We start from the raw sequence: 16284 nt of genomic DNA, 5'->3' as shown, positions 1-16284 counted from the left end.
CCAAGAATGAACTTGATTCCAAGATTCTCTGTGTAATCTAAATAATCAAGCACAATAACGGGATTCAGTTCAGTTCTGGATGATAACTACAGCCACAATCTCATCTCAAAAATAACGACTTTCCAGGCCAGCCTGGTGGCATAGTGGTTAAGTTTGCGTGCTCCACTTCAGCAGCCCAGGGTTCGCAGGTTCAGATCCTGGGTGCAGACCTACACACCGCTCATCAAGCCATGCTGTGGTGGCATCCCACATATAAAACAGAGGAAGACTGGCACAGATGTTAGCTCAGCGACAATCTTCCTCACCAAAAAAAAACAAAACAAAAGTAAAGACTGTCACAAGAAAAAAAAAACATATCAACAATTTACATATATAAACTTTATTCCATTTGACGTCATACAAAAATTTAAACTTGAAGAAAATGAAAATATGCACCTTTTACAAGTCAAAGAAAAGCAAAAGTCTTAGCATTTGAATTGGTCTGCAAAAAACCCAAACACATTAGAGGTACAAACTGTGCTACAGCAGGTCTAAAAGAAGTTGTATACAGTCCTTTTGAAAAAGTTAAAACTGTTTTCAAGATTACTTTTCATACTTAAATGTACAGGAGTTGATGAATTTACAAATATTTACATAAACCAAAAACAACCTTAATAAACACTGTAGCTCTCTTAGCAGCCACCACTACTTCTTCTTGTGGAAAGGAGATACTAAAAAAGATATCTTTATAAACATTAAGATTTTATTTATAATAATTTTGTTATGTCTTACCTAAAACATTTTATAGTGGCTTACTGCCTAAAAGTTCCAGTTTAGATCACAATCCTGTAAGTGTACACAGAAAAAAGTCTGATACTAGCAATAGGATATAATCTCGATGTTGATCTTTCAGTTTCTGTTGCTTCATGTCACAGGGAAAATAAAAGCAGGAAAATGGGAAGTAAAGCAAAAGTGCACATTGCACTAAGTTATCATAAAGCACAGGGGATTTAATCTTTTCAAAATGTCAACACTGAACTGATTCTTTAAAACAATTCAGTAACTGCTGTACAACACAGAGTTAGAGCTCATATTACTACAGTGCAAAATGTACTGCTGTTTCAACAAAAAACTTAAAGCAATCTCAAAAGTACATCAAAAGCATGTGAGGTACTAATGAAACGCTAACAAAGACACACTCAAAGCCTCAGTCTATCCTGGTGAGTCAAGTGAAGACTTAAGACAATTGTCCAGTATTTCATGTCTCTGCATGATTCCACTGAAATAAAAGATTTCATTTTGCTTCAAGTAACTGAATAACTGACTTGACTCTTCACTATACTAGAACAGACAGGCAACAAACTATCTACTGTAGGTTTTCCTGTAAGTATGTCTGAATCAGACCCTGTCCAAAATTCCACACATCTCCTCAGTATTAGCATGTGGTACAATTAATTGAAGTTATATCAAAAACCTTTTATTTGTTCAGATAATTTCCCAAAAAATACTTTATCTGATCACCTGAAAATTCATGCCATAATACTACTAATCATCAATGTAAACATTTTCAAAAATACATCTTTAAATCAAAAGTTTTTATTAGGAAATGTCATAATAAAATATGCAATCTTTATATAAGTATGTCCTCTTAAAAACAAAACATGAAAACAAGAAAAACAACTAAAAAGAAACCATGATGGAGGTAAACAAAATGCATTATGATGTTACTATTGTTCTTTCTTTCTCAGAAGAATTTATTAAGAAATAGACGCCAGTTATCTTTTCAGGATAGCAGCTCTTAAAGGCAGTATACTGTTCAAATCTCTTTTGTTTTTCAATCTGTGCCACGACTGGGAGAGAAAGAAAAATCATTCTTAAAATCTAAAATATATGCGGAACAAAAGACTGAAAGGAGAGTTACTAGAATGTTAACAGTGGTTCTCTCTAGGTGGTAAAATTCGGGGTGATTTTTTTCTTCTTTGTGTTTTTGAATCTTTCAAGTTTTTAACACAGTACAAGTACTATTTCTGTCGTCAGAAAAGAAAATGGTATTTAAAAACTCTATACCAGTGTGATTCCAATACATTAATAAAGAAATAGGCTCATAGGTGGAACAAAAAGATACAACTGACAATATTAACATTCATTCACAGATTTAAAGAATTACATCTAAAATAGCAAGGTAATTAAGACAAAATCTTTGGGTTTGAGAGGGTAAGGAAAGATTACTTCAATTATTTGATTGACTATTTTGCATCTAGTAAGCTTTTCCAATTAAAAATAGTCTTTAAGAAGGCGAGAGTAAACCTGTAATAAAGCACTTTATAAAAGCCTCTAGAGAAAAAGAGTAAATACAATTTGTAAGGGAAAAAAAGAAAAAAACTGAAATTCTTATTCACAAGCTAAAACTCTGGCTCACTACCGGTAACTGCGGATCTCCGTAGATCACTCTCACTCCAGCTGTTCAACTGACTAAAACTATTGGTTTTTAAGCTGAACAATCCTAAATGAAAGCTCACCCATCAATAAGAACAGCAATGTAGCAATGCTAGTCTTGAGTTCTCAATCTGATAGACAAAAATCTGTTTTGTTTTGCCCTGCAGAATTCCATTCATTTTAAATTTTCTATTCTGGTTGACAGACTGAGAGGGCCTAATTTGAAGGACAGCTTGTAATATGATACACTTGCATTTTTAATTATCATCAAAATAAAGTCTACTGGTATGTCTAGATAATGTGAAAGTACGCCTTTAAAATGATCTTCACCGTTTGCTGATCTTTCTCTTCTATGAAGCACTCTCTCCTATATGTCTCATAGTACACATTTCTATCCATGTCTTTCTACACTGTACTGAGAATTCCTTGAAGACAGGAACCACATCTGGCAAAATCACTGATGAATAAATGCACACTGTGGACTAAAGAGCTAAGGAACAAACTACAGTTTATAGTCTATATATATAAGATGTGTGTGTGTGCACAGACACATACTTTTTTTTAACTTCTCAAAATATAAATAAAGATAAAATGGTGCTCAATTTCCTTCTTACAGTGGTGTATGCAGAAGAAACAGCATGGAACAAACATCAGCTTTCTTCTAAGGCTACAGTAAGTTCCCCAAGATTTTAAGGAAGGAAAGGAGTCCATTAGGTTTTATTCACTTGTTTTGAGAGCTTATAATCTCACTATGGAAATGCTTATTTCCACAAAGTGAAAGTCATATGAATGAAAACAAAACCAGATCTCCCTGAAGGAAAAGTATACCTAAATTCAACTAACAAATTCCCTACTGTGCCACATTAATGGCTTCACAACATAGGAATCAGGGTTATTCTGTCCTATTACACATACATTTTTTCATTTTCAAAGCACACTAGCCCACTGATGTGTCTAGAGTTCATCTGATGCATTGTTTACCTTTAAAAATTGATCCTTGATCATGTCAAACTTCTGCTTTTCATGTACAGCTCTGGCTGTATTTGTTCCATCAAAAGGTTCTGCAATGTTAATGTACATATAAACAAGAAATTATTAAAATGAAAGCTTCAGTTTTTTTATTTGGTTGAACTATATGAATTGTCAATATTGGACAGTTTTTGACCTACAACAGCAATTGCAAAATAGCTTTTATATAGCTATGAAATGTCTAATAATGTAGACGGAATTCAAGTGAGAGGATGACTAAAAATGAAGTCACGGGCCAGCCCCAGAGGCCTAGTGGTTAAGTTCAGCATGCTCCACTTCGGTGGCCTGGGTTTGGTTCCCAGGCATAGACCTACACCACTCGTCTGTCAGTGGTCATGCTGAGGTCGCAGCTCATGTACAAAAGAGAGGGAGATTGGCAGTGGATGTTAGCTCAGGGACAATCTTCCTCAACAGCAACAAAAAATAATAAAATAAATAAATACATAAAAATGAAGTCATCAGCATAGGTATGTTAAGTCTAAATCATAAAAGTGGGTAAGATTTCTGAAGAATTACAGAGGGTCAAAGATCAACCCTTAGGGGAATAAAAATAAGTTAAAGAATAAATAGTTATCAAAAAGAATAAAGCACTATATCCAACAGAGGTAGTCAATGTCAAGTATCACAGAAAGGTCATTTTAAATTTAATTTTAATTTAAAAGACCACTGATTTGTTCAAGCAGGAGAAAAGTCAATACCTTTGAAAGTAGAGATTTAATACTGGCGAGGATGGAAGACACTGTAGAGATTATGACGTGAATGGATGGTTTAGAAAAAGATACAGTGAGAACAGTAACTTGAATGAGAAATTTGGCAATGAAAGAAGAGAGAAAAGCAAGATAACAAGTAGAGAAGACAGGAAGAAAACAAAGGAAGAGTTTTTATGTGTGTGTGTCTCCAACATTACCTTCCACGTCTTCACCCCCACCCCACTCACCTTTACCCACAAGATAAGAGAGAAGAGTCCATACATAGAGACAAGGAAACTGTCTCTATGTAAGAGGACAAAGAAACTGAAGATAATAGTGAGAAAGGGAGGATAACTAAAGGCATTAAGAGTGAGATGGGACAGCTGAAATAATGCCAGCAGTAAATAAAAATTAACTAGAGTTTAAGAATTTCGGCATTGAAAAAGAGAAAAACAAAGTACTTACAAGACCTAGTAGGATCAAATCAAGAGTATTTTTCTCCTTTTTTTTTTTTTGGTGAGGAAGATCAGCCCTGAGCTAACAACGTGCTAATCCTCCTCTCTTTTTGCTGAGGAAGACCGGCTCTGAGCTAACATCTATTGCCAATCCTCCTCCTTTTTTTTCCCCAAAGCCCCAGTAGATAGTTGTATGTCATAGTTGCACATCCTTCTAGTTGCTGTATGTGGGACGCGGCCTCAGCATGGGTGGAGAAGCGGTGCGTCGGTGCGCACCCAGGATCCGAACCCGGGCCGCCAGTAGCGGAGCGTGCGCACTTAACCGCTAAGCCGGCCCAAGAGTATTTTTCAAGGATGAGAAGACCTATGTAGGCCTTGAAGCTGCTAGGGAGGGATGAGAGAGAGAGAGAGAGAGAAAGAAAGAATGAAGTTGCTAGAAAGAGGAAACGTAACTGAGGGGAAAGATCTGGAAAAAGTGTGAAAGAATAGGAAATCTCATGGAGAGGTTAGATTTAGATTTGTCATATAACCTAAACAGGTCCAAAATTTTAAAAACTCCTTTCATTTTTTTTTTTTATTGCTTAGAAAGGCTATTTTAAAAAGGAGTTTACTGTCACAATACTGTTTTTTTTAAAATAGAATAATACCATATGCCAAACTATCGGATCACATCACATATCACACTTTACAACAGTCAGTGTTTAACATTCAAAAGAACATAAGTAACTAAAACAATATACGTCCACTGTGCAATTCAGCAAACTGAACACAAAAGCAGGAGATTTATTTCATATTCACAAACTCTTAGGATGTTGCATATAATCCAAGATTAAAATATTCTAAATTTGATGTTTTCCTACAAATGCTGAATCTCAAGCCTTTATTCTTTTTTACCTCAAGATTTACAAAAGTCATCAACTCGGCATCTGTGAGAACAATTTTGCCTCTTGAAGTCAGTTTCCCACTGACTCAAAGAAACATTCAATTACATGTAAATTAATTTTAGAGAACCAGAGCATTTAATTCTTAAAGTAAAATCAACTTCTATTTATAAAAATCTAGCTTGTATTAGATACCAATATTTTAAGTATAAAGGGACTCATTTTATTTCAGTAAGAATCATCACATGAAGATACTATTTTCTTCCACCTGTAAGTCATGAAATTAAGTTTCAATCAACTATAAACATTAGGGATGCATAAAGAGGCTCAAATCTTACCAACTGGAAAGATTAAACACCTAAATTCTTATTTAGTATTTCCTACAACTAAAGAATTTAAAATTATTTTTAAAAATTAAATTAAAATTTTATAACTAAAAGACTTGTAAACCACTTCAGAACATAAATGTATTACTTTTCACTGAAATATAAGCTGAAATCATGCAAGTAATTCTCTCAGTACCATGATAACTGGATGGTAAATAGAGAGTAGTTGTGGGAAAGCTACCTTCTACACAGATGTATTTATTCCTCCATTCAATACCATCAGGCCTGGGAATGGCTTTGGCTTCACGAACTGAAATCATTTGACTGTTCCAACTATAAAAAGAAAAACATTAATTATGTTATTTTCTTAATTTCCGTTTTTTTTAATTATATCAGTAGTAAGGCCTACTCTGATTTTCTCATAGAACACTGAAACTTGCCTCAATCCTCAGCACCACAATGCCCATTTCCCCTTCTCTACTTCTTTTTTCTCCGCAGCACTTATATTCTAGTAATTTGCTTATTTATTATGTCATTGTTTATTGCGTGTCTCCCATAGGCAGAATGAAAGCTTCAAGACGCTGAGTTATTTATATATCTTTTTCACTGTTCAACTAGTTGCTTAGTACAAACTAGGCTTTCAATACATATTCAATGAATAAAGTAATGAAAAATAGGAAAGTGTAGGAAGGCAAAAAACATAAAAACTACCTTCATTGTTAATACCCCAGAAAGAATTTTTTATTTGTTAAGAAAGAGCTAATCTTTTTGTGTTGTTTTTGGTATCATTAAATAATTTTTGTTCAAGTACATCTCTATTTGTACGATTTGGGAAAAAATTCCAAAATTTTCCAATAGAAGCAAGTAGACGCTGTTTTAGGAAAACAAAATTAACACTCTATGAAAACAGTGTTACTGTTGTATATTAGATGTAGCTGTTAATAGTGAAGTTTTATTCAAATGTAAAACAATGTTATCAGCATGACTGAAGGTAAATTATCCAGTCTCTAGTATGTACTAACCTTACATTCTGCTTTTCAAAAATTTCTTTACACTTAAAATAGTTTTGTACAAATACAATTTTCTTTTTTTCAAGGAACATTCTAAAACGTATGACCATTCAGCTTGTATGCAAGAGAAAAACGAGTTTGGGGAATAGCTGATTTTTTTTTTCAGCCGTATTTATTAGCCTTCTCCATCGTTTCATTAATTAGCCTTCTCCTTCTTCATCGTAAGAAGACAAAGACCATGGTTTGGGACCTTCCAACTCCAACACTCATCCTACTCTTCCTCTACTTATCGGATAGAGAATCCATAAGAATATAATCGTGGTCCAACATGGCATTTGTTTCTGGAAAATTGATTAATTTCTATGTTAAATATGCAAGAAAATACTGCATCTTGTGAAGTTTGATAAGTGAAAATGATCTTTGAAGTATGATTTTCTGTTTTTTCTTATCAAGAGTACAGGTGAGGGCCAGACCCGGTGGCCTAGTGGTTAAGTTAGGCACACTCCACTTCAGCGGCCTGGGTTCGGTTCCTGGGTGTGGACCTACACTGCTCTGTTAGTGGCCACGCTGTGCTGGCTGCCCACATACTAAAACATAGAGGAAGACTGGCACAGATGTTAGCTCAAGGCGAATCTTCCTCAGGAAAAAAACAAAGAGTACACCTTAAAAATACTTTGCAAAGACAGCTTTAAGTTCTTTAAAAATATACATCACGGGCTGGCCCGGTGGCTTAGCGGTTAAGTGCGCGCGCTCCACTACTGGCGGCCCAGGTTCGGATCCCGGGCGCGCACCCACGCACCGCTTCTCTGGCCATGCTGAGGCCGCGTCCCACATACAGCAACTAGAAGGATGTGCAACTATGACATACAACTATCTACTGGAGCTTTGGGGAAGTAAAAAAAAAAAGGAGGAGGATTGGCAATAGATGGTAGCTCAGAGCTGGTCTTCCTCAGCAAAAAGAGGAGGATTAGCGCGGATGTTAGCTCAGGGCTGATCTCCCTCACAAAAAAAAAAATATATATATATACATCAGAATTTATGCTTTTTAAAGACGAGTTGTCAAAGAGATATACTTAGTATTGGTTACAGTAAGACGTTTTAGAACCTTCATGCACAGCAGCTTCGTTAGTATGGACTCCAAACAGAGAAGAAGTACACTGCTCTATTGATCCAACTGTGCTTTCAAAATTGTCTTTAAAATAACAATGTAAAGGGGAGAGTTATATGACCACATGCCTGAACCAAACAAGATTACAGTAGGATCACACTTTGTGCTACTTCACTTTATACCACTGAACACAAATTTCACTAATAAAATGAGCTTTTTTCCTGAGACTACTTGTTTCTTTTTTTTTTTTTAATTTTATTTATTTATTTATTTTTCCCCCAAAGCCCCAGTAGATAGTTGTATGTCATAGTTGCACATCCTTCCAGTCGCTGTATGTGGGACACAGCCTCAGCACGGGCGGAGAAGCGGTGTGTAGGTGCTTGCCCGGGATCCGAACCCGGGCCATCAGCAGCGGAGCGCGCGCACTTAACCGCTAAGCCACGGGGCCGGCCCAGACTACTTGTTTCTAACGTCAATTTATAGAACAGCTGAATCTGCAATAGAATTAAAATTGGAAACATGATGTTAAAAAGGGGTAGATTGATTTTTTCTTTCAGACGAGTTTAGGATATTAAAATACTATACCCTGCTGTTAAATTACAATTTTTACTTCCTTAAATCAATGGAACTCTCCTTACCACTATATCTCTATTAAATTCAGTCCTGAACTTTATTACATGCCAGTACCTGGTTCTAAACTGGGTTACAGAAATATATGCAACACATCTATATTGACTTTATCATCCCTAAGCAGATATCATTTAAGCTCCAACCTATAATCAACCCAAATAATGCAGTTATTGAAATAATGCATATCATTTGAAGTATTTTAGAGGAAAAAAAGAATATTTTTAATCACTATCATTTAGACTGATTTAATCAACTGCATTTTCAAAGAACTTTTGAATACTTCTAAATTATTAAATATTTCAAATCATAAAACATGATATATATCTTGTATACTATTTTTACTCTCAGAGGTGAATTTAAATGTAGAATTCAAATGGTAATTTAGAAATATTTTCCCTAAATATTTCATTCTTTACAACAGGTGCTAAACTAAGCCTTTCATCATACTATAGTTCTCTACTATAATTTGCTTGCCATGTGAAAATCTGTTATTGTCACAATAATTAAAGTGTAAAATAAGATAGTCTATAGAAGAGGGATTTTCAGAGAAGAATAGAAGAACAGACATGGGGCTTAATAATTAATTTAAAATAGATTTGATAATATATGAATCTTTTGAATATAAAACTGAGATTACTGACTCTATACTAGTCAAATGCTTGCTTCTTTTCTCCAGTAATGATAATAGACTCATCTAGTAACTCTCTTCTAGCCATTCTTTTTGTGACAAAGTACTTTGAGATGACTGATTAAATTGGAAATGTGGTCTTCAGCAATATTACAAAGAAAAATTTAAGTCTAACAAAGCCAAAATTATGGGTCTGATACCATATGGCTGCATACATACTAAGACTAGTCAAATTAAGTGAACAGATGTATATAGTTTTGTTTTATTATTAAGGGCTGGGAAGCAAACAAAAAGCAAACTTTGTTAGGGATTTCAAACCTCTCTCTAGAGAGAAAATTTTACCCTAATTCTAAGTGTTTTGTTTTGTTTTGTCTGGCTCTTCTTCTGCCTGACTCTTAACTGCTGGTGTCCAACAGGGCCTTCCTTGCCTCTTTCAATCTTCTAATGCTAGAGCACCCATCTCAGGCCTCAATACTCTGATGTTTCTTTCCCATATCCTTTTCTCCAGCTCTGACCTTTCTACTAAGCCCCAGGCCAACATTTACAACTATTAGAAACCGCCATCTGGATGTCTTATATGCATCCCTGTGCTCACATTTTCAAGAATTTAATAATTCTGTCCATGGTCAATTATTAAATCACTTCCTTACATATCCCCTCACTTCTCTTACTTGCTGCACTGAACTAACTTGGCTGAAACACAACCATAATTAAATCTTTGTCTACTCCAATCTTTTCCCATGCAGCTAAACATGGCTGGAGAAAAATATGCAACCACGCTGACCTTTAAATTCATGATCACTTTAAATTCACTTTAAATTCAAGATGACTTAGCTCGAAAGAAGCCTAAACGCTACTACCTACCAATCATCCTATATTCCCAAAACTAATTCATTCCTGTATTCTCCTACATGACAATTCATACCTTCTCCTCACTTCTCAAATTTCTTCCCTCACAATCATTCCCAGCTGATGTCCATGCTTCATTTTACTAAAAAAAAAAAAACTAAACCAATCAAAAGATAATTTCCACTAGGTCCCACCACATCGATTTACCCGCATTCATCCGTATCCACACATTCTGCTTTTTCTCACGATTATTAATGAAGTATCTGTGCTCCTATTCCACTTGTGCTCTAGATTCCAACCCTTCTTGACTCAAACAAGTATACTGTTCAACAATTTACTATGTCGTTTTCTGGCGTCATCAATTTTGCCATCAAGATGGGTTATTTCTCCTTTCTAAAAACAAAAACTGGACCCCACTTAACCCTCCAAGTTCTACCCCATTTTTTCTGCTCCTCTTTACAAGTATGTAAACTCTAGAGGATTAGATACACTAACTGTATCTAATTCTTCCCCTCCTGTTCTCTCTTGAGGCCACAACAGTGATGCTTTTTATCCCCTTATTCCAGAGAAACCGCTCCTGTTAAGGCTCTAGGTGGCATCCACGTACACCAATGCTCCAATGGTCAGCTTTTAGTTCTCATCTTCTACTTGTACTTGATCTATCAAAAAATGTGACACAAATAATCACTCTCTTCCTCCTCACAATATTTTTTCCCTTGGATTCTAAGACACCATATTCTCTTGGCTTTTCTCCTATCAATGATTCTTTCTTTTTAGACTATAGATTAGTTCCTTCTGATCCCTAATCTCATGTTTATTTCATCTTTGTATTATGAATTTTTTCAAAAAGAAAAACTGAAAAACATAAAACTCAAAAACAATTCAACAATTATTAACATTTTGCCACATTTGCTTGTGTGTGTGTATATATATGAGTATGTTTTGAACTGAATCATTTTGTTAAGCTGGAGACATTATGAAACTTTCTTTATCCTTTGGCATACACCTCCTAAGAATAAGGCCATTCTCTTTTATAACACCAAGAGCAATCTAGAAATTAACAGTAATTCAAATGCTTTTTATAATTCCTCCACCCTCATCAGATTACAATCAAGGTTCATACATTGTATTTGATCGTTCCATCTCTTTAATATGGAAACGACTCCATGTTTTTTTTGGGTGTGTGAAGACGATCAGCCCTGAGCTAACATCTGATGCCAATCCTCCTCTTTTTTTGCTGAGGAAGATTGGCCCTGGGCTAACATCCGTGCCCATCTTCCTCTACTTTATATGGGACGCCTCCACAGCATGGCTTGACAAGCAATGTGTTGGTGTGTGCCGGGGATCCAAACCCGGAGGGCCTGCACTTAACCGCTACGCCACGGGGCCGGCCCCACCACTCCTAGTTTTTTTGTTTTTTTTTTTTAAGTGACACTGACTTTTTAAGAGACTAAGCCAGTTGTTTCACAGAATACCTACATTCTGAATTTGTCTCTCTCTCTCTTCACTGTGTCATTTAACATATTCTCATATCTTTCATTTTTCCTGTGAGCCTCTTAACACTGAAGTATCTAAGGGTTTTAGTCTTTGGGCGTTTTCTCTTTTCTATCTATATTCCCTTGATTTTCTCAAACAATTTCATAGCTTTAAATACCATCTATCTGCATACAACTCCCAAATATATAGCTCTAACCATGACCTCTCTCCTGAACTCTAGTTTTGTATATCCTACTCTCTATTCAATAACTACTCCACTTGAATATTTTGTGAGTATCTCAATCTTAAAATGTTCAAAACCAATAACGCTCCTCCCTTGTCTTCTCCATCACACCTAATGGCAACTCCATCCTTTCAGTTGTTCAGGCCAAAAACTTAGAAGTCATTCTTGACTATTCTCTTTCTCTTACACCCCATCTAATCTGTTGCAAATCAAAATATAAGCAGAATCTGACCACTTCTCATCTACTTTCACTGCAACTACCTTTATCCAAGCCACATCATTTCTGTTAGATTATTAAAGTATCCTTTAAGTAGTCTCCCTGCTTCTGCCCTTGGCTCCCTTCATTCTATTCTTACCCAGCAGGCAGTCTATTCTTACCTGTTATAAACTAAATCAGATTACGTCATTTCCCTTCTCAAACCCCTCCAGTGGTTTCCCATAACACCCAGAGGAAAAGCCAAAGTCATCAAATTTAACTACAAGCCCCTACATGATGTGGACTTCCTTAATTCTCTGACATCATTTCCTTTTATTCTCTTCCAGTCACACTGGCCTCTTTTCTGTTACCTGAACATGTCAGGCAAACCCCCACCTCAAGGTCTTTGCACTTGCTTTTCCTTCAGTTTGGAAAGCTCTTCTCCCAGACAGACACAAAGCTCACAACTTCCTCTCCGTCAGGTCTTTATCCAAAGGTCACCTTTTCAGTGGGACTTTCCCTCACCATGCTAGGTATTAAAATGCAATACAGGTATGAAAATTGTAACAACTACATACACCAGAACCTCCTTTTTAGCTTTTGCTTTATTTTTCTCCACTTATCATCATCTAACACACTATACATTTTATTTATTGTCTCTCTCTCCATACTATAATGTAAGCTCCAAGAAGACAAGGATTTTTGCCCATTTTTTTAACTGTTATAATCCCAATGCATAGAAAATAGCTTGGTATACAGTAGGCACTCAATGATTTATTGATTAAATAAAATGAGAGAAAAAAACTCAGAATAAGAAAGGAGATAGAAAAATTGGGCCATTATAATTCAGTTTTTTAAAAAATGTATGTGTTTAAGTATGCAGGTATGTATTTTTAATTCAGCAGATAGACTAGCAGTAATGACATGTGGGCATCCAGGCAATAAAGAGGATTATAAAACAGGTACTTTTTAAGGTTCCTAGAATCTCTAGTATCTATGAGTCTGTAAGATATTTAGAACTTAAATTTCTTTTGTTTTGCTAAAATACAAAATTATTACATTCTGACTGTATTTTCTTCTAGATTCCCTGAGTCACCTGATCCTTTTCCTTCCTATTTTGTCAATTCCCTGTTCCCGGATACAATTCTAGAAGCTTAGCTTCATTTTAAAAATTTTCAGCACCAAAGTTTAGGAGAAAGCTGTGAGTGAAGTAGGTAAGAAAGTCTTATAATTTTTAAACGGCCATATAAAATTTCTGCAACACTTATACTGTATATTCAAGCATCCCTTAATAGGTACTTAATTCCACCTTCAAGTAAAGAGAATTTTTAAGTTGAATATCTCAAAGTTCAGAAGAAATCCTTACAAACATTTCCAACAGCTGCCAGAATTCTTTTGCGCACCTAGTTCATTACCATGACTACATTCGTGGCTGTGCTCCCTTCAGTCAAACTTCTGAAAATATGTGGTATGAAACAACAATGCACTTGACAAATGCACTATATGATGAAAGAATAGGTGAAGATGTCTCCTAATTCATGTATCATAGTGATAACAAACGCATCCAGAAGTTCAAAACCTCTTTCCAAGTATCAGCACCCTAGTGCCATTTGGCACAGCAAGCTAGTTTCTGTTAATACTAAAACTAACACACAAACCTGCAAATTTACCATCTTGTTTCAGTCCAACAAAGCAGGTGATTTTCAAGGTATTTGTATCTAGATGCTCTAATCCTAAACTACACATGGCAGAAACATATCTTTCTTCTATGAACCCTTTTCCCTCTCTACAAACTTCCCCCAATGCCTAATTTACATGACACGACAGTCTAACAATTAAGAATGTGGTTTTGGAGTCGGACCTGAATTCGAATCCTAGTTCTCTCACTCTCTAGCTGTACTGCCATGAGCAAATTTCAAGTACACATATTTCCTCAGCTTGACACGGGGTTACTGTGAGGATTAAATGAGATAATACAAAGGAATCACTCAGCATACTGTAAAACACGAGGCAAATCCTCACTAAACATTAGCTATTGTTCTTGCAACATCTTACAAATCTTAACTCTAGAATAACCTTCACAGTCTCTTATGTCTTATGTCCCATATAGTCTTAAATATTTCCTCATCTTTATATATATGAAAGCTCCTACCTTTTTATCCTTGTTGCCTGGACTTACATTCTGGTCCTGATCATTTTTAACCTGGATTATGATTACTTCATTCTTACTAACCTACTTTCCTCCAGCACTTTTCCTACTCCTTAACCCAATTCAGTAATTTTTAAGTCATCTTAAGGATCTTTGAATCATGTCCATGATCTTACTTTCTGCTTCAAAATTATTTATTTATAACAAGTATTTTTCAAGTACCCACTATCCAGCACTGGGCCAGGTACTGGAGACACCACTGTAGACAACAAAGGCACAAACAGTTGGGTATAAGCTTTACTTTGAGGAATTTAAATAATGTTTCTTCTTTCATCCCTGATGTTTCAAATTATAAGAGTCAGGTTTGTTAGAGCTACTGCACTATAGCAGATAAAACAGTATTAACACTGCAGTAAAGTGTCATAGGTAATGGTGTGAATTTTGTAGTCAAAACTATCTGAAATACTCCCCCTCCTAGGTGTGTGATCTTGGGGCAAGTTTCTTCACCTCTCTCTATGCCTCACTGGCAAAATGGGCATAATCTAACACCATCTCATATGGTTATTATGTAAACTGAATGAGATAATACATATAATATGTTTAGAACAGTTTTTCCCACCTAGTAATTGCAATTTATTACTATTACTCTTATTATTCCCCTCTCTAAATCTCTTCCAAGTCGTACCCTATGGTCACTGTACCCTCCTCCTCTAACTTTGTACAGCTCCTAAGTTCTCTCTCTTCCTCCTTCAAGCTTTTCTAAATTGATCAGAAAAGCTATGAACAACCGCTAATCCCACTCTATGTGGACGAAGAACTCCCATAAGAACCTTCAGTTATGTCTAGTCTGATTATACACTTTATTTTTCATGTTTACACATCACTCTCAAAAAAAAAAGGGAAAAGGAGTACTCCTTGATTTGCATATCATACTAAAACAACTATTTATTCGGATATCAAGTATTAAGCAGATCATTTTCCAAGTTTGCCTTAGCTGTATTTTTTACTATAAATTTTAAGTTCCTAAAAAATAGATGTTCCAAACTATACAGCACCTACATAGATAGGACCAACACAAACATTTGTTCAGGCCCTACTATGAAAAGAGGCAGCTAAACATAAAATGTGATCAACTATTGAAATCAACTAAAATTGGCCTTACTGAACTATAATTTTCTTACTAGCTAGGAATGTGAAATCTATTTTATTTCTAATAATTAATCATTAGATATTAATTTTTATAAACTGCACATTTCTGGACAAGTTTATAACACTGAAATTAACAAATAAAGCTTCTGACCAAATTTGTAGCGTTCACTTATACATAAATGAATAAAAACAATTCGAAGTTTCACTTACTCAAATTCTGTAGCATAATATTTAAGAAAGCCCAGTAAGAGGTCCCCAAGAGTTGATTCATTCTTTGAGAGGTAAGGAGGAACATTACATGGAGCTTGATGTACAAGGTGCAGCTGTATAGCAGGACTGAAAGATTCCTGTCAAAAAGAAAAAGGAGAAAACGTAAGGCCATTTAAAACACACACTAAAAACTTTATTAATCCTGACCTAAGGCTCTCTGAAGAAGTGAGAAGAAATTTTCTTTATGTTGTCAATTTAGAAATTTGAAGATTTTCTCCCACTAATGATTTCACCAGTGTCTGTAGTAGGCCAGAAAATACCTGAAAAACTAAGACATTCTAATCCTTGGCTGAGGTATACCACTCAGTTAACCAATGGAGCCCTACGACAGCAAAATTTTCTTTTTTTTAATTTTGTGAGGAAGATCAGCGCTGAGCTAACATCCATGCCAATCCTCCTCTTTTTGCTGAGGAAGACTGGCCCTGAGCTAACATCTATTGCCAGTCCTCCTCTTTTTCCCCTTTTTTTCCTCCCCAAAGCCCCATTAGATAGTTGTATGTCATAGTTGCACATCTTGCTAGTTGCTGTATGTGGAACGCTGCCTCAGCATGGCCAGACAAGCGGTGCATTGGTGCGCACCCAAGATCTGAACCCAGGCCGCCAGGAGCAGAGCGCATGCACTTAGCTGCTAAGCCACGGGGCTGGCCCTGCAAAATTTTTTGATTCCTAAATAAATCCTTACTGTACATACCAAGATTCCATCCAAGAATATATAGATTTCTTTATAAATATATCTCCTTCTTAATTATACCTACAAGGTACCTACTTTATGAAAGCTAT

At 35.7% G+C, this 16284-nt stretch overlaps 1 protein-coding gene across 4 annotated transcripts in view; it reads right to left on the bottom strand.

Moving 5' to 3' along the window:
- Positions 1–363: 363 nt before the first annotated feature.
- Positions 364–16284, bottom strand: part of TENT2 (terminal nucleotidyltransferase 2) — a 65118-nt gene continuing 49197 nt past the window's right edge. For 3 of the 4 annotated variants that reach the window (XM_058568584.1, XM_058568750.1, XM_058568669.1), the window contains 4 exons: positions 15445–15581; positions 6037–6128; positions 3397–3476; positions 364–1829 (listed from right to left, as the gene is read on the bottom strand). In XM_058568584.1, coding sequence (XP_058424567.1) covers positions 1755–1829; positions 3397–3476; positions 6037–6128; positions 15445–15581 — 384 coding nt within the window. In that variant the 3' untranslated portion in view covers positions 364–1754. Of the gene's footprint in view, positions 1830–3396; positions 3477–6036; positions 6129–12332; positions 12466–15444; positions 15582–16284 lie in introns of those variants that run through there. The other variant, XR_009223978.1, reaches the window with a different exon arrangement.

This window comes from Diceros bicornis, chromosome 1 (assembly GCF_020826845.1).
Source record: "Diceros bicornis minor isolate mBicDic1 chromosome 1, mDicBic1.mat.cur, whole genome shotgun sequence".
NCBI lineage: Eukaryota > Metazoa > Chordata > Mammalia > Perissodactyla > Rhinocerotidae > Diceros > Diceros bicornis.
Note: the sequence above shows the minus strand (reverse complement) of the source record. Positions and strands in the feature narration are given on the sequence as shown.